Source organism: Fusarium oxysporum, chromosome 2 (assembly GCF_000149955.1).
Source record: "Fusarium oxysporum f. sp. lycopersici 4287 chromosome 2, whole genome shotgun sequence".
NCBI classification, from domain to species: domain Eukaryota; kingdom Fungi; phylum Ascomycota; class Sordariomycetes; order Hypocreales; family Nectriaceae; genus Fusarium; species Fusarium oxysporum.
Genome location: NC_030987.1, coordinates 4,462,344 through 4,478,995, shown reverse-complemented (window position 1 = coordinate 4,478,995; position 16,652 = coordinate 4,462,344). Strand labels below are relative to the sequence as shown.

General features: G+C 49.0%; 6 protein-coding genes and 1 non-coding gene across 7 annotated transcripts in view; 2 read left to right on the top strand and 5 right to left on the bottom strand.

Annotated features, from left to right (window-relative positions):
- Positions 1-3: 3 nt before the first annotated feature.
- Positions 4-3,193, bottom strand: FOXG_08790 (uncharacterized protein; the record flags this gene model as incomplete). Its single annotated transcript, XM_018387819.1, has 4 exons — positions 4-472; positions 525-1,160; positions 1,212-2,797; positions 2,873-3,193. 4 exons carry the CDS (start codon positions 3,191-3,193, stop codon positions 4-6), a joined length of 3,012 nt encoding a protein of 1,003 aa, XP_018245743.1.
- Positions 3,194-3,249: 56 nt separating this feature from the next.
- Positions 3,250-3,860, bottom strand: FOXG_08789 (uncharacterized protein; the record flags this gene model as incomplete). Its single annotated transcript, XM_018387818.1, has 3 exons — positions 3,250-3,469; positions 3,605-3,676; positions 3,769-3,860. The coding sequence occupies 3 exons, from the start codon at positions 3,858-3,860 to the stop codon at positions 3,250-3,252; spliced, it is 384 nt and encodes a 127-aa protein (XP_018245742.1).
- Positions 3,861-4,703: 843 nt separating this feature from the next.
- FOXG_19884 lies at positions 4,704-4,775 on the top strand. The gene has a single exon. It is a non-coding gene; the product is annotated as a tRNA-Pro (tRNA).
- Positions 4,776-5,479: 704 nt separating this feature from the next.
- Positions 5,480-7,551, bottom strand: FOXG_08788 (uncharacterized protein; the record flags this gene model as incomplete). The annotated part of the gene is made up of 2 exons (XM_018387817.1): positions 5,480-6,992; positions 7,035-7,551. 2 exons carry the CDS (start codon positions 7,549-7,551, stop codon positions 5,539-5,541), a joined length of 1,971 nt encoding a protein of 656 aa, XP_018245741.1. The 3' UTR covers positions 5,480-5,538.
- A 1,007-nt stretch (positions 7,552-8,558) lies between these two features.
- FOXG_08787 (uncharacterized protein) lies at positions 8,559-10,098 on the bottom strand (the record flags this gene model as incomplete). The annotated part of the gene is made up of 2 exons (XM_018387816.1): positions 8,559-9,955; positions 10,002-10,098. The coding sequence occupies 2 exons, from the start codon at positions 10,096-10,098 to the stop codon at positions 8,787-8,789; spliced, it is 1,266 nt and encodes a 421-aa protein (XP_018245740.1). The 3' UTR covers positions 8,559-8,786.
- A 74-nt stretch (positions 10,099-10,172) lies between these two features.
- FOXG_08786 (NADH dehydrogenase (ubiquinone) 1 beta subcomplex 8) lies at positions 10,173-11,349 on the bottom strand. The gene is made up of 4 exons (XM_018387815.1): positions 11,275-11,349; positions 11,045-11,221; positions 10,686-10,997; positions 10,173-10,640 (listed from the first exon to the last, which is right to left on the bottom strand). Exons 2-4 carry the CDS (start codon positions 11,219-11,221, stop codon positions 10,611-10,613), a joined length of 519 nt encoding a protein of 172 aa, XP_018245739.1. The 5' UTR covers positions 11,275-11,349; the 3' UTR covers positions 10,173-10,610.
- A 314-nt stretch (positions 11,350-11,663) lies between these two features.
- FOXG_08785 (adenosinetriphosphatase) overlaps positions 11,664-16,652 on the top strand; it is a gene marked incomplete at both ends in the record, with an annotated part of 5,199 nt that continues 210 nt past the window's right edge. The window contains one exon of the mRNA XM_018387814.1: positions 11,664-16,652. Within this exon, the coding sequence (XP_018245738.1) occupies positions 11,664-16,652 (4,989 nt within the window).

Here is a 16,652-nt window from a genome sequence, read left to right as displayed (position 1 = left end):
CCATCATTTCCTCTCTGTCAGAATCGTTAACTGAGTAGTCTGTGTTGGATGTATAATCGTCATCGCTTTATCCTCATAGTTGCTTTCTTGATCCTCACCGTCGCTTTCTTGATTGCCAGTATCTCCATTGTCCAAGTTATCGGGTATTTCGATATTATATCTCTCCAGGATGACAGAGAGTTGGGCAATAGGTTCTTTCAGGAGGAGTGTGACCAGCTGGGTGTGCTCGGCCCCAAGGTCCAATAGACTACTGAAATACTTCAGCAATTCAAGATCGACCTGGAACTGCTCGGCCATGGCTATATCTTCACGGATGTAGATGTTTTTGACCTCTCCATCGTCTCTGATGGTGATTAACTTGTCCTCATCGCTTATCTCAATGTCTCCCAATCGACTTTTGGCAAGGATTGATGATACTGACCACATTTGCACCGTGATATCCTCGACGAGTGCCGGCTGATCTGTCGCTAGCCTAAACATCGATATGTTAGCGCAAACCCATCTCGTAGTATAGTTATACATACGCAATATAGTCAAGTCGAGTCATCAAATCACCTTCCCGGCGCAAGTCACGAATGCATGTGCCTCTCGGTTCAGTTGTTTGTTCAACAGCACAAGAGAGAAACCTTTTCTCGCAATCCAGATCCTCAAAGAGGGCACGCAAAGACTCGGCGCCCTTTAAAGGCATGCTAAGCATAGCGACCCTGGATCGAAAAGCTTGTTCCAGAAGTAGTTGGTCTGGAACGTACCAATCACCCTCACATATAGACTGTAGTGTGATATTGGGCTGTTCGTCACTGTTTCCTCCTTTAACCACAATAGGAAATACCGCAGCTTCTCGGATTCTTCGAACCTGATCCCTGCTCAGCTGTTCATGGTCACGACGATAGCGCCCTAGTAGAAAGAACAGCTCACTGAAGCGCTGGGTAGCCATATCGCCTTCATCTGAGACAGAACACAGTTCCTCGACAATATCTCCAGTGCTGGCTTGCTTCACACACAGAATGGATATGAATAACTGTCTGCATACGGGGTAGTGATATCTGAGTTTTGTGACCTGCTTCAGAGCACCTGGGCCATCCCAGACGCAGGAGAGATGACTTAACCATCTTGGCTTTGGTTTTTCAACAAACACAAGGGACTCTTCCAGGAAAGCTGTTCTGTGGCGTGTTTAGCATTGACGTTCAGATTGATGTTGTGGTTTTACTTACTTTATCTCCTTCCACTCGGATCGCATGCTTGCGTTCAGTGCTTCGTAGATTTCTTTTATTGCATCCTTATCTACCTTATCTGCTTGCAGCTGTGAAAGCTTCTGAAGCTCTCGTAGAGTTGCTGTTGTGTTTCGGGTGGTCAAGACGCCCAGAACTGATAGAAACCCCCAGTTGTACACTTTAGGATTTGGAAGGCTCACAAAATCGAGATGCGGACATTTTTGTTTCAGCTCCGTAGTCGGGATAGCTAGGCGACCTAGAGGTCTCCAATATCCATCGGAGCCAGGCACTTGAAGTTCTGCCGCAGCCTTGATAATTATGGGGGATAGAATGGCTTTTTTGTCCCATTGTAGCCTGATTGCGTGTAGTAAATCCATCACGTCGTGACTGCGAAGAAAGTGCCACTCGGCGCTCAGTTCGTTATTATATAAAAGTGCCGGGACTGTGGAAAACTCTCGATATGTGGATCCCAGGAGCCACTGTCGAAATGAGTCTGCATCTTCTCGTGGTCGGTCTTTGCACAGCGCAGCCTCATACTTGTCAGAGAGCACCACGAGTGGACTTTGCGCAGTATTCTGATATTTTGCTATCAAACTAGGCTTGACATCGGGGTCGACCAAGTAAAGATGACGCTCTCTGCTACGAATGGCCTTTCCACCTTTTACAGCGGCAAATTCAATATTAGGAACTTCGTATCTGAGACACAATCGATGATCAAAAAGATAAAGAGCGTCTGTGACAATATCCATTTCTGTGCGGCAGGCCGCCGGAGGCAGATCATGGTGAAGATTGATAATCAGTTCGCAAACTTGGGTGGGACTGTATTCTTGAATTCCCAAGAAACTCAGGAATCGTCTTCTTTCTGGATCTTTAGATACAGAGCGATCCACGAGAAATAGCTCGATACCAGTGGGCACATGCTCTTCGTTTTGCGTAGAAGTAAAAAAGACGCAATCCTGGCGCGCCTTGACCCATGAACCATCCCGAAGAGGGACAATTGGTAAATTTCGGAGCTTCTCTCGTAGTTCTCGTCGGCCGCGGAAGATCGAACTGACCTTTTGATGCCACTTGATTGGCCGTGTCTTGAGGCCGTCGATTCCAACTTCATTGATCCATTGCGAAAATTCTAGCCACAGATTATTGATGTCAAGACTGTCGACCCCAATCAGGGAGAGTTCCGGCCTGACACTATCATATTTGAATGACAAGTGCGTTTGCAATAGTGACGGGAGGTCGAAAAGAGCTCCGTTCTCAAATCTCCAATCTCTGGGTACGTAGTAGAGATCAGTAGGCTTTCGTAGGGTGTCGTCCGCTCCCGACTCAAGCAAAGGTGTCTTACGCAGGGCATTCATCATATTTTGATGGAGACCATGCCAAAATCCTGAGGTTTGGGGATGACGAGGGAGGTATTTCGGCCACATGTAGCAAAGTCCCTCCCCATCCCGGATAGGGGATAGTGCAACAAGGCGACGGATTGAGGCCACGAAGGCAGTCTGGATCAAATCCCTGAGAGAGAGGTTCCAAAGGCTTGATTCATCGAGACCCTCTCGACTGGCTACAAGTATAAAGTCCGCATGGATGAGAAACTAAACTGAATAAGCCAACAGTATCAAATGCTTGCATGCCTATGTAAAACTCGCTTCAACTGAAGGGTCACTTACACGGAAGCCAAAGTCATCAACTGGGAGGAAAGCAAACACCTTTTGAGTGGTGAATACGGGAGTGGCTTCATTATCGACCGTGAATGCTATCACAACCTCGGAAGAATCAATACCTTCTCTCTGGGGCACCGGAGGCAACTTTTTGGCAGTATATCGGTGGACGATGTATTCTTTTGAGGGTACGGCGTCGCTCTGAACAGATATCTTTACAGTTTCTCCGTCATATCTCGGGTCTAATCTGGTGATCTTGCGTCGATATTGCTTGTTCAAGCCACGGATAGATATATGGACCTGGTCCAGATTTCGTAAGAAGAGCAACATATCTGGCTCGATACTGTTTAACTCCTCCTTGATGACATCGTAGTCGCGTTGACTTTTCAACTCCAGCAGAATTGCGTATGATCGGCTACGCGATCTGCAGTAGGGAATTGTGAAGTAATGGGAAGAATCATTCCGATGCGGGCATTGCGATCAAACTTGAACTCGTAAAGCCCACTTGCAACGTGGACCACATCAGCTACCTTGAACACGGACTTGAATCCGATGCCCTTTTCGCCAATGCACGACTTCGAATTGTCGATGGTGGCGGCCTTGGTACTTTGACCGACTCGTGTCAGAGCGTCAAGTTGCTTGAATGTGAAGCCAACTTCGTTACAGTCAGACCGGAAATATCTATGACCTCCATTATTGTACAATGCCAGTCGCAGACTGGGCACAATTTCAGAATCATACTGGTTGTCATCCGCATTCTGGATTAACTCGAGAATGAAATGTGTTGAAGCTTTGTAGAGTTGATCGGAAACGCTATTGGTAAGTAGTCAGTACAAGATATCATACTCCTGGATAAAAGTACACGCATTTTAAGTGCCTGGTCCAGACTTTGTACAAGAACAGACTCCTCTGGTTGTTCTCTACCAACGCCCCTCCTTTGACGAAGAGTTTCCAGATGAGCATCCGCCTCGGCCTTAGTGGTTGCGACGGAATCCATCAAGTGAGTAAAACGAGGTAAAGAGTGAGTTGTGAGTGCGGATGCTGAATCAAGCAGGCCAACCCATGAGCTTGTATTGTGATACGGTTTACGTGAGGTTTTTACTGCGTCCATCCTTCCCCGCTCTATTTGAAGCAAGTCAACTTGGGCGCGCGTAAACTGACTTCAACGGGGGCCGACTGGCACAATGATGACTAGGGTTATATGCATGTTGGTTGTATCATTTATAAATGCAGGGATTATAGAGCAGCGGTTCGACAGAACAAAGCATGATATGAGGAATCCCCGCTTGCCACACGTACCGTTGGCTGTCGATGGATTCTGATTTAATAAGACACTTTTATACATCGCCTTTACTCTAATATATTCCCGCGTCTAATGAACGATGCTAAGAAACGAGTTGTCGTGCTATTTCAGTACGGTTGGGTTCTGACGGCCCCACTCGGTGTTGGTGATGCGGGGGAGCTCCGAAAGTCCGGAGAGCCTCATGCTGACACAAAGTACAAGAAAAACTGTGTGCCAGAGAGAGCAACTTATATGCTTGGAAGAGGACAGAATGTGACCGCTCACGTGAGTAGTGCGTCTGCTCTAATTTGCTATGATGTGTGGCTAGCTTCCAAGTTTCGTGAGCTTGAGATACCACGATGTGGTTGTCCTGTTACAAATGGGAATGAGTGACCTTGGCGAGCATGAGAACGTGTACTCCGTACTTGAGGCTGGGAAATTGCTGACAGGCTTCTGAGGGTGGAGAGCAAGAGGGTGGCGGTGCCTGAAGACTCTCCCTTGCTAGAACCCTACGATCATATTGCATTTCTACGGTTTGCTTGTTAACAACTACGATTCGGCTTCATGGTCTAGCGGTATGATTCTCGCTTTGGGTGCGAGAGGTCCCGGGTTCAATCCCCGGTGGAGCCCTAATTGTTTCTTTTTGACTTTGGTAATGCTGGTGAGGCATTTTCGTGTTGTTCTGGTGAGGATTTTAGTTTTGATGTCGTCCCACTTTTGCGTTGGCTCGCTTATGGTGCATCACATGACATCCCGCGGGAACGGCCGCTCTGGGGCTCTGTCGTGGGATTTCATTGGTTCCACTCACTTAAGCTTAAGAGCGTGCATTTTTGAAGATGGAAGGACGTAGCTTAATCGCGACGACATTCCTCAATTGATGATGACGAATTGAGGCGAATACTTTGTTGCATGGCATATTAAATGCAGTGTACTTGTGGTTCTTCTTTTTCCTATTTGTTTACGTGTATACAGATGCTGTTCTTGTTACTGCCCGTTGCTTTATGCTTGCACCATAAATTAAATTGATGTGAATACATTCAGTAGGATGAGCAGTGACAATGGCCATGTTGACTCTGATGTACGAACAATGACTTAATGATAGAAAATACAATCCAGGATAAAGGACAAGCGAGTAAAAGACTAGTAATATTATACAAGTCTAGAGAATAAAGACTGGCAATATCTCTAGGTGCAGGGTAATTTGAGATTTTCAGAGGCGCATATTTCGGGCATAAACGAGACATAGCAATTAAACCCAGTTAAAGATCAAACAAATCGTCACCATTCATAAGAATGTACTGCTGCCATCTACCGTACTCAGCCTCATTATATTCTACCCGTCACCTCTCTCACTACCGACATCAACCATCATCATGGACACTCTGACCCTTACCTAAGCCGCCCCCATTTCAATGTCATGACCCTTGACGCTCCTCCACTCCACCAACATCGCACCAATGATCGTCGCCGACGCGGTTCCAGCACCAACATAGAAACTTGTCGTCAACGCGTCGTTGTACGCGAGAATCACTCCATCAAGCCACTCCTCTCTGATCACGCTGCGAATATTCGTCGCACCAGTCGCGATGACAAAGTATGGGTCAAGACCGGGCACATGCTCATTGATCTTGTTGATGAGCGTGTTGGTGAAGACAGTGTTACCAGCTGTAACGCAGAGCGCACCGCCAAGAGTTTGAGCAAAGACGATGAGGGCTGTGGCTGTAGGGACGTCGACCATGTCGCAGACGACTTGGACGGCGATAAGGGATTGCTGAAGACCGACGCCTACGCCAATGCCGGCGATGAGCTGGTAGCCTATCCATTTGGCTGTTGATGTTTCGACTTCAAATGTGGTGATGATGCCGAAGCCGATGGCCATGAGGATTGAGCCGGCGATCATGAAGGGTGTGTAGTAGCCCCAGGCAGTGACGGCAGCACCAGCGGCCATGGCACAGAGAACGATGCCGAGAAGCATCGGGAGGTTTCTCACGCCCGACATGATAGGGCTTTGTCCTTGTACAGCCTGGAACCAAATTGGCAGGAAGTACATGGCTGTGAGGAAACACGCGCCCGTATTGAATGAGAAAAAGGCGCCAGCCCAGACGGTGCGCTTTTTGAAGATACGAGGAGGCACAGTGGCGTTTTCGTCCATCTTGTACTGCACATAGACAAACAAGATGAGAAGAAAGGCAGCGAGCATGAAGAGAGATGTGATGACCGAGTCATCCCAGTCGTAGTCGACGCCACCCCATTGCAGAGCCAGCAAGAGACACACGATGGCGGGCATAAAGATGCCAGTTCCGATAGGATCAAGCTGCCAGAAGCGCACTCGCCATGTCGCAGGCTCGATATCACGCTCGGGTTCGGGAAAGAAGAAGAGAATGACAACAACAGTAATGGCGCCGATGGGAAGGTTGATGTAGAAACACCAACGCCATGAAACCTTGTCGGTAAAGAGACCACCAAGCAGAGGCCCAGCAACGGAAGAAATGCCCCACATACCACTGACAAGACCCGTATAGATAGGTCTCTTGTGAAGAGGTACTGAAAAGGCAAGGATGGTGAGTGCACCAGCAAATATGCCAGCGCCACCGACGCCGGCGATAGCTCGTCCCACGATGAGGGTGACACTGTCGGGGGCGACACCGCAGATGAGGCTACCAACCTCAAAGATAGCAATGGCTGACAGAAAGGTCCACTTGATGCTGCCGTAGGTATACAGCTTACCAAAGAACAGCTGCAGTGCGGCCGTTGTAAGCATGTATGCTGAGCCGTACCACCCCACATCATTGAGACTTTCGAAAGCATCGGTGATTCTTGGAATTGCGGTTGCAATGATGGAGTTGTCTGACGTGTGAGCGAGGTCACTAATGGGGATGGTACACTTACCTAGGGCCATGACAAAGACGGCAAGACAGAGAGCGAGGGTGATCAAGGCGAGCTTCACTCCAGTGGGATACTCTTGATCAGGTCCTGTGGGCTCAACGCCGTCCACGGGAGGTGATGATCGAAGCTTCTCAGTACTCTCTGTTGGAGCAGCAGATCGAGGTCTAATCTCGTTGTGACGCACTGAGCCCATCACAGGATGAGGAAAGTCTCTACCATGATACTCCGGCATACTGTAGTCTGCTGGTAAAGACCGAACACTAAAGTTGCTTGGGGCAATTGACGAAGGTCGACTTATACCGTTAACATCCTTGGACTCTTTAGATCCTGAACCGTTGGGATGGGTTGTGAGCCACTCATCAGCATCCCGAGCAAGCTTGGCCGTTTCTGAATCGAAGTTAAAGTAGCGAGAAGATTCCCTCAAAGATGAGTAAAGAGTTTCTTTTGGTAGACGTACGCTCAGGTGCGAACGACTCGTCGCAGCCATTGAGTAGTCTGGGGCGGACATAATAGAAGCCATCTTGAGTGAGTTTCAACGAGCACTGTTGGAAATAAACTGGAACGAGAGCCAAGCGTGCGGAAAGACAGGCCTTTTAGCTTCATCAATCACCCACGAGAAGCCTGCAGAGTAATGTAACACGACGGAATCTTTTCAGGAAGTTCATGCTGAGTCGATGAACTTTTCGTCTTACGTCGGGGGCCAGAGAAAAACACAGCAACAAGACTTCACAAAAGATCTTCACCTGCGGTTGTGGCCTGGCACAACGGTGTGGCATTCCGCCCATGCATATGGGGGCCTGCCATGACTTCAGTGGCCTTGACCAAGAGAAAGCGCGGAACAATAAGATTGTGTAGCGCATTTACTCCTCCAGGCTAGAAATTGCGGCCTAGCGGAAGCCGGAAGCCGTGGGGCTTGAGGATCCTTCGGATTGTCTATAAGCCTCAGATGACTGTCGGAGTTTCCGTTCAGCTTCAGCCGTGGGTAAGCCCATATATCTTGGGATCAATGAGAGTGGCCAATCTCATCTCAGTCGCGCGATGGCCTTGAGGTGGATGTCTATGTGAACACTTTGATCCTTTGACGAACTCGCATAGATCGACATGAAAGCCACGAATAGTATCAGGTCGGCAGTGATCTCGTTATAGGTTGGGTGCAAATGGGCTACACGATATAAGAGGAGGCTTGAGGATGAGAAGTTGTGCCACCCTAACCAAACCAATTCGATCATTTAGAAGAGAACGAGATGGTCAGAACGGTCCCTACTTTTGAGGTTTCGCAATATGCGGACTTACAATACACCCCGAGCCCGAACTCATCCTAGCTTTGTAATGAATGAACTTTGGACCGGAGGACGGAGGTCGAATGGCCGACCTCGAATCCTCCACGTTGAGTGAGTCAACATGACGAGACTGGGTGTTACAACTGTCGTACAAGGTGTTATAAGCTGCCAGTAGCCTGCCATTCATATTTCTGTAAAGTCGTTTACATGCAAGGCATTAAGATGGAAGCCCGGAACCTTCGCGAAGCTGATGAATCATCGCATGTTGTATTAACGACTGCCTGTCGAAGGTCAAACTATGCTTGTGCATCTAACCAGCTAGACAACAAATGTTGATATGTGATAAAACATGGGTTAATGCTACATGTAGGACAAGAGCAACAATGTCGGAAACGGTGAGATATCATACCCCTACCATGTCATATGATGCGTTCCGTAATTGACTACAAGGGGACCGCCTAATCCGCTCGTAAGATCAAATGATATCCTCAGCTAGGTTTATCAACTCGTAAGGGCTACCAAAGTGAGGGCTGATATTTTGCTGTTCGTGGTTAAGTGTCTTTGCAGACTCTGGAGTGTTGGTTCGAGCTCTCTTTGTCGCCCTCTCAATAACATCCAAGTTGAAAGACTCCTGTGGACTGTTGCGTTTCGGCGCAAAGATAAGCCTGGCAGGATTTCTTGGAGTTCCTCGGCCGAATTCGGTCGACCCTTGAATCGCAGGACTGTGTAGCTGAGGTTGCACAAATGACATCGGAGCACTGTTCGGCTGGGGGTACATCTGTTGCGATGCATTCTGGGTCTGATCCAACCTAAACGTGGCGTCGGTGAAAATTGGAGAAGTCGGCCATGCTCGTTCCTGGTTTCTACGAGGCTGCACCTCGGAAGCCAACACATATGGTGACCCTTCTCTTCCTGGCGGGGCGAGAACGTAACTCCATGGTGACATTGGCCCGTTTACTGGAGTATTTGGGCATCCAAATGTAGGGTAACCAGAAAATGACATCGTTCCAAGAGCGTCATCATTAATATGTTCCGGGCCCGCTAGTCCACGACGCGCAAAAAGTGGTGGACGTGAGCTGACATGGGAACTATCGGTAGAAGCTAATGCAGAAGGTTGGCGTTGACGATTCCACATGGCTGGGTTAGGCCAGGCAATTTGAAGGCCTTCTAAAATGTGTTGGGGTGCATGTTGAAAGGAAAAGACAACTGTCTTGTTGACCTTGCCTGTGAACAAAACACTCGGCGAAGCACTGGAAAAGCTTTGGTTGATGAGGAGTTTGATACGGCCGAGGTTGTCGGCTGGGCTCCAATGACGTTGATAGAGCAGTTCCTGCTGGAAAAAGGGAAACTTGAGGCTCTCGTGACCTTGCCTGTTTATGATCAATGGGAAGCGAATGCTGCCGGTGGCAGAGGTAGATCTGCCATCATTAGCAATGATACCAGCAGCCAAATGGGAAGCATACGCAACAAGAGTTCCATCGATAAAGAGCCTGGTTTCAAGGACCGAATTGTTAATATTGAGGATATGATCACCATTTAAATCCTTTAATGCTTTCCAAGAATGGATAGACAGACGAAAGGGAACTCCAGCGTTGAGGCCAGGAACAAAGCACGTAAGGGTGGGAAGAGCAGAGCCCATGGACTCTGCGATGATTAGCTTTGGCGTTGGGCACTCCAAACGTTGACTTACCCGCATGTTGAACAACATGACATGTCACCTTAAATTCCCGAGAGGGAATACTAGAGCCCTCCTCGAAAAGAAGGACATCCCAATCCTCGTACCGCATCTTGATCGGATGGGAGATATGGGGGAGTAGAAGCGATGAATGAGAGTCGGGGGAGATGTTATTGACGACATCATGGCTTGTCTTTGCTCTTACCCAAGATGTTATGTTATGTTTGTAGGAAGGCGACGAGGAGCCTGTTGAGCCAATTTTAGGGACTAAACGTGGTCTATAGGGTTGATTCCAGGGACCGTGACAGGTTTTTAGGACCAAAGGCACCGGTAAGGACAAGACACACTGGTGTAAGTTCGACTCGGTGCAAGCAGGACGGTCTGGGATACTTTTCTAAACAAACAGCAATTAAGGAGCGTTGCCTCGTATCCAACTGTTTCCATTGATTGGCCTCTCATTATACTCAAGTCCCGTGCCACAAACTACACCTTGCACAGTCAAGCCATTTGTTAGCCATATCATGTCAGTTCGTCTCAACCATCAATTGCAATGGTACACAGTCCTAACATCCATTGAACTTAATCCATTGAACCATTCTTTCTTATGTACAAATGAGTATTTTCTCAAGGTTCCTCATCACCCTCCATGCGAGCCTATAACTGTTAGCATACGAATATCCAATATCCTTGACCACTCACCCTTGTAGCTCCAGGGCCACCAAGCTCTCGTTCCAAACCACCCTCAAACTCTCGGGGATAAGCGGGACGGTCGGGATAGTTGAGGTAGACAACTCCGGTAACGCTCAAGAAAACGGCGATAAAGGTTCCGACCATAACAGCACCAGGGCCAGTGGTAGTCCAGGTGTACTCCCAGGGAGAAAAGATTCCAAGAACATCGTTATCCTCGTGAATGGGTTCACCAAAGTTTCGTCGCTCCTGAGGATCCCACCAGTTCGCATGAGGGTCACGGAACTGTCGCTTGATTCGGGGAGGGTTGATGTAGCCGCCGTTCTGCGAGATTATCAGTTTCGCTCCGCCTCGTATCCATCATCACTGACCATTCCGGGGTCCTCGGCCTCGCTCAAGCTGGGAGGCTCGGGGTACTTCTGGTCAATGACCTTCTTGTCGGTATACTGATCGGGGAGGAAGGTTCGGCGTTGGATCGTGGGAAGTCGTCGAGCAGCTGTCATGGTGCTGCGCAGGGCCGAGGCCCGCACAATTCGTTGAGGGAGCATCTGAGAAGTTAGCGATCAATTGAGAATGTATCAAGTTCCTCCTGACAACATACCTCGGCCGAGTGACAGTGTCGCGGCGACCAATTGCTCTGTGACGTGATGTGATGCTCGTTGAATCTTTAGCCAATGGAGGCTGTGATGATTCTCAACCGAAAATTGGGCCTCAGGCATCAACAAGCGCGTTCGGGCCATTTTCGGTTAGCTCATTCGGAGGTCCAGGGGCGTGCATCTTCGATTCTTCTCCAGCTCAAAAGTTTTGCTGACGACATTGGATTTTACCACTAAATTCCACACAGTTCGCCCGCAAGGCATCTGAACATGTGCAAAATTTGTATGAATATCCGCTGAAGCGCTACTATTCTGTAGACATTAATTTCGACCCCGCAAATGATAGCTTCGCAGAGAAAACGCCCCCTGCGTCCACTGTCTCCACGTTGCGACTATGCCCGAGACCGCGTCGCCCGCCAACGTGCTGCCCAAGTCGGACCCTGATGCCATCAAGGACGAGAACGCGCCTGAGGCGCACGTCAATGGGGATGCCGCGTTGAACGGGATGACTAATGGTCACGATGAAACGAACGGCGATGCACTGGAATCACAGCCAAACGGTCATGTCCATGACGATGAACGACCTGCAAAAAGACGACGCACACGAGAATCAACACCTCCACGTACGCCAAAAAAGATTAAGCCCGAGTCGCCACCATGGAAGAAGATATCTGCCGACGGCCCGACGTCATTCACGGAAAATGGACGTCGAAAATCGGGCCGCATCAATACACTCCCAATCGAATCAAATACAAAAACTCGAAGCACGAGGCGATCTGGCGCAAATTCCAATGCTTCCAAACCAAAGGCAGAAATTCAGTTGACTAATGGCAACTCGAGAAAGATGCCCAACGGCTCACACAAAGCTAGCCCCGCCACCAAAGCTCCCTCGAAGCAAACACCCGCGTCGACTCCAAAATCTTCAAAAAAGCCTACAGAAACCCGACCTTCCCGATCCACCCGACGTCGAAGCCCTTCTCCCCAAAAAGCCTCGACTAGATCTAGAAGATCCGCACGATTTAGCGACGTCAAAGACGACATTCAAGAATCGAAAAATGTTACCAATCGATCGCCCCGCATTAAGTTACGAGTCGGACGCTCTGGTGATATTCCTCTAGTGCATCCTGATCAAGTCCGAAAGAAACCCAAGATTGGTACGAACTTTGAAGACTTTTGGGCTCGAGCTGGTGACATTCCTGTTGAAGAGGGTGGACTCCAGGCATCTGAAGATGGCCCTCCTTACACTGATGAAATGGCTGCCAAGGATGCGCGCACCATCCTTCGAATTGAACAAGAAGTTGAAGATGGTGGGCTACTCTCCCAAGGGCGCTGCTCGGTATTCCTCCCGGAAGCAGAAGAAGAACCGCCTAGGCAATGGGCTCGACAAGACCACATGGTGAAGGCGATGACGAACTTTCGAAAATTGATGCTGGCTGAGCAACAACGGCATCGATTGACCGCGAAAAAGTTGGCTGAAGCTTGTCGAGACGAGTGGTTACGGCGCCAACCAAAGTCAGAGGAAGAGATCGAAGCTGAGCAAAGAGCAATATGGATATCTCGATATCGTGTTGTGATGAAGGCACTTTTCGGTACATGGGAGAATGTTCGTGTTGAAGTCAATCGTCGAAGGTTGGCCGAATGGGAACAAGAAGAGCAGAAGAGAGTCAAGGCAGCTTTGAATGAGGCTGTTAACCTCTCTGAGCAGAAACTACAAGCCCGGAGAGCAGGGTTGGATTCCGAGCAACTTTCTGAAGAGGAAGAGGATGGATTCGATGATCTTAGCGACGACATGAGCATGGACGACGACGATGATGATCTTGACTTGGCGTCGGGAGAAGACGGAGATAATGAAGACGACCCCGACAGCGATATAATGTCATCGGATGAGGAAGAGGGTGACGAAGAGGAGGATTTGAAGGATGTTGGTGATGAGAACTTGACACAAGAACAGCTGCAAGCAAAGTATGCCCATATACCAGAACTCGAAAAGCCGGATGCAGAAACACCGATTACCGAACCAAGCCGCGATGACACTGATGCAGTCGATACTGCCCAAGCAACCGCGACAGAAAATGCCGACACGAGCGACGAGTCTGTTGATATGGATGATGATATGGGGTCTACCGATATGGATAGTGATGAGGAGGGAGATGATGAATCGGAAGAAGAGTCTGATGAAGATGCTGGAGGTGGTCTCCTGGGACTTCTTTTCGGCAAGTCGGAGCTGAAGAAGATGAACGATGAAGCTGCGACAGAAGGGCCAACCGAGAATGGGGATACTGAGATGGCTGACGCAGAAGAGTCAACGCCAAAGGTCAATGGTGAGGTTCAGGATGAGGGAACTTCTGTTGAGAAACACAACGCGATAGAAAATGAAGGGGCCGCCGATATTGCACAGAAACAAACCTCAACACCGACCCTAGAGACTAATGTACCCGACGCGGCGACTAAGGCTGTCCCGGTCGATGGTGATACCGTCACTGAGGCACCGGTGGCGGAGGGCTTCACATCACAAGACACTGAGGTTGTCATGACAGAACCCACCCAGGAACAAGAATCCGCACCAACTCTACCCTCGGAAAACAACAGATCAACATCAGAACAACCAACTAATCCTCCCAGTCGTGCTCATAGTATGTCTCCCCCTCCTACATCAGAAACCAAGCCATCTGAGCTGGACACGGCTTCTTCTGGGGAGATGATGGTTGTAGACAAAACTGGACCAAGCCGATCTGCTTCACCACAGCAATCATCAAATCACAAGATTGATGTACCATTTCTTCTTAGAGGCACACTACGAGAGTATCAGCGCGATGGACTTGACTGGCTGGCAGGTCTTTACGCCAACAGCACCAATGGTATTCTTGCTGATGAAATGGGTCTTGGCAAGACGATTCAAACCATTGCTCTTCTTGCACATCTAGCGTGTCAACACGAAGTTTGGGGACCGCATCTTGTTGTAGTCCCTACCAGTGTCATGCTCAATTGGGAAATGGAGTTCAAGAAATGGTGCCCTGGCTTTAAAATTTTGGCATACTACGGATCTCAGGAGGAACGAAAACGCAAGCGACAAGGCTGGAACAACGATGATGTGTGGAATGTTTGTATTACCTCATACCAACTTGTTCTCCAAGATCAACAAGTGTTCAAGCGACGTCGCTGGCATTACATGATCCTTGATGAAGCGCACAACATCAAGAACTTCAAATCTCAAAGATGGCAGACGTTACTTGGCTTCAACACCCAAGCCCGGCTACTACTCACAGGCACACCTCTCCAGAACAACCTCACAGAACTTTGGTCACTCCTCTTCTTCCTCATGCCAGCCGAAAATGGTGTGGGTGGGTTCGCGGACTTGCAGGAGTTTCACGATTGGTTCGCAAAGCCTGAATCGCAAATTCTCGAAAGTGGAAGAGAACAGATGGACGATGAGGCACGAGCTATTATCTCGAAGCTACACAAAGTTCTGCGACCATATCTACTACGACGATTGAAAGCCGATGTCGAGAAGCAAATGCCCGCCAAGTATGAGCACGTTGAGTTTTGCCGACTCTCAAAACGACAACGTGAGCTCTACGATGGATTCCTCTCACGGAATGACACGAAGGAGACACTCAACTCTGGCAATTATCTGTCCATCATCAATTGTCTGATGCAGCTGCGAAAGGTCTGCAACCACCCAGATCTCTTCGTCGACCGACCAATCATGACATCCTTCCGAATGAGCAAGTCTGTCGTCTCAGACTATGACTTTATCGAGCAAAGGATTCAGAAGCTACTTCTCGACCCCAAACCCATGAAAGATGTCAGCCTCGGCTTCCTCAACCTCATCCCCACACAATCCGAAACCCTCTCCACAACACAGGCTGAACGAATCTCGCAACTTAGCTCTCATCGAATATTAATGGACCTCAAAGAGGCTCAAAGAACCCGAGCACACCAAGCAAACGACCACCTAGATCCTTCAACAGTCGCATCAAATATCGCATACTTGGAGAGTGGCGCAAGGTGGGGACGTTTTGAAGAACTTCAACACTGCGTATATCTTAATGCCCTGCGCCGCCAGAAGAAGCCTATCTATGGCAAGAACTTGGTAGAGTTATTGACTATTGGTACCGACAAGAGGCCATACAAGCCTCGCCCTAAAGTCCCCCGTCTGGTAATGTCTTGGTTCGAAGAGGAATCGAGGCTCATTCAGTCGATGATACCGACAGTCAATCAACGTGCCGACAGCTTCAAGACGACCATTGAGAAGTTCTCATGTGTTACGCCGGCCGTTGTGACCAGAGACATGGATCAATTTGTCCTCGGTCGCAAAGGAATTGAAGCATTTACAGATGAAGACCTCAAACTCTCGAAACCCGTCCGATGGGCACCATTCCTACCTAAAGAAGCGCCACCCGATCCTTGGCATGAAGGGCGCATGCGACTCAGCATTCAATTCCCCGACAAGCGTCTATTACAATACGACTGCGGAAAGCTCCAAGTTTTGGACAAGCTACTGCGAAAGCTTCAGACTGGCGGTCATCGCGCCCTCATCTTTACACAAATGACCAAGGTCTTGGACATCCTAGAACAATTCTTGAACATTCACGGCCACAAATATCTCCGTTTGGATGGTGCTACCAAGGTTGAACAGCGACAAATCCTTACCGACCGATTCAATAATGACCCGCGAATTCTATGCTTCATCCTGTCGACTCGATCAGGTGGTCTCGGCATCAATCTTACAGGTGCAGATACCGTCATCTTTTATGACCAAGACTGGAACCCCGCCATGGACAAGCAATGCCAAGATCGATGCCATCGTATTGGACAAACTCGCGATGTACACATCTACCGCCTAGTCAGTGAACACACAATTGAAGCCAACATTCTTCGCAAAGCTTCACAGAAGCAAATGTTGGATGATGTAGTCATTCAAGAAGGAGAGTTCACCACCGACTACTTCAACAAACTCTCTGTACGGGATGTCCTCAGCGACAAACTTGACACGAAGAGCGAAGGATTGGATGCTGCAGACGCTGCCTTGGATAGAGTTCTCGGCGGCCCTGACACCAATACTGATCAGCGACGAGTCGGTCGGGCGCTTGAACAAGCGGAAGACAGAGAGGATGTAGCAGCAGCCCGTGTCGCAGAGAAGGAAATCCAAGCAGACGATGCTGACTTTACCGAGAAGCCCAGCAACAATGCTTCCGGCACATCAACAGCGCGACAAGGTACTCCCGCCGGCAAGTCTGTTCTCGACGGCGGCCTCGACGATCTCGACACACCCCAATTGGAAGAAGAATTGGAGTATAACGCATGGGGTCACAAAATGCACACCATTGACGACTACATGCTCAGCATAATGCAGAGCAACTCAAAGACACAAAACTCGAGA

Coding starts and splice junctions, on each gene's coding strand:
- FOXG_08786 (XM_018387815.1), bottom strand. CDS start 11,221: ATGCTCCCTCAACGAATTGTGCGGGCCTCGGCCCTGCGCAGCACCATG. Junction 10,998..11,044: donor AGGCCGAGGACCCCGGAATG/GTCAGTGATGAT, acceptor ATAATCTCGCAG/AACGGCGGCTACATCAACCC. Junction 10,641..10,685: donor GTGGCCCTGGAGCTACAAGG/GTGAGTGGTCAA, acceptor TAACAGTTATAG/GCTCGCATGGAGGGTGATGA.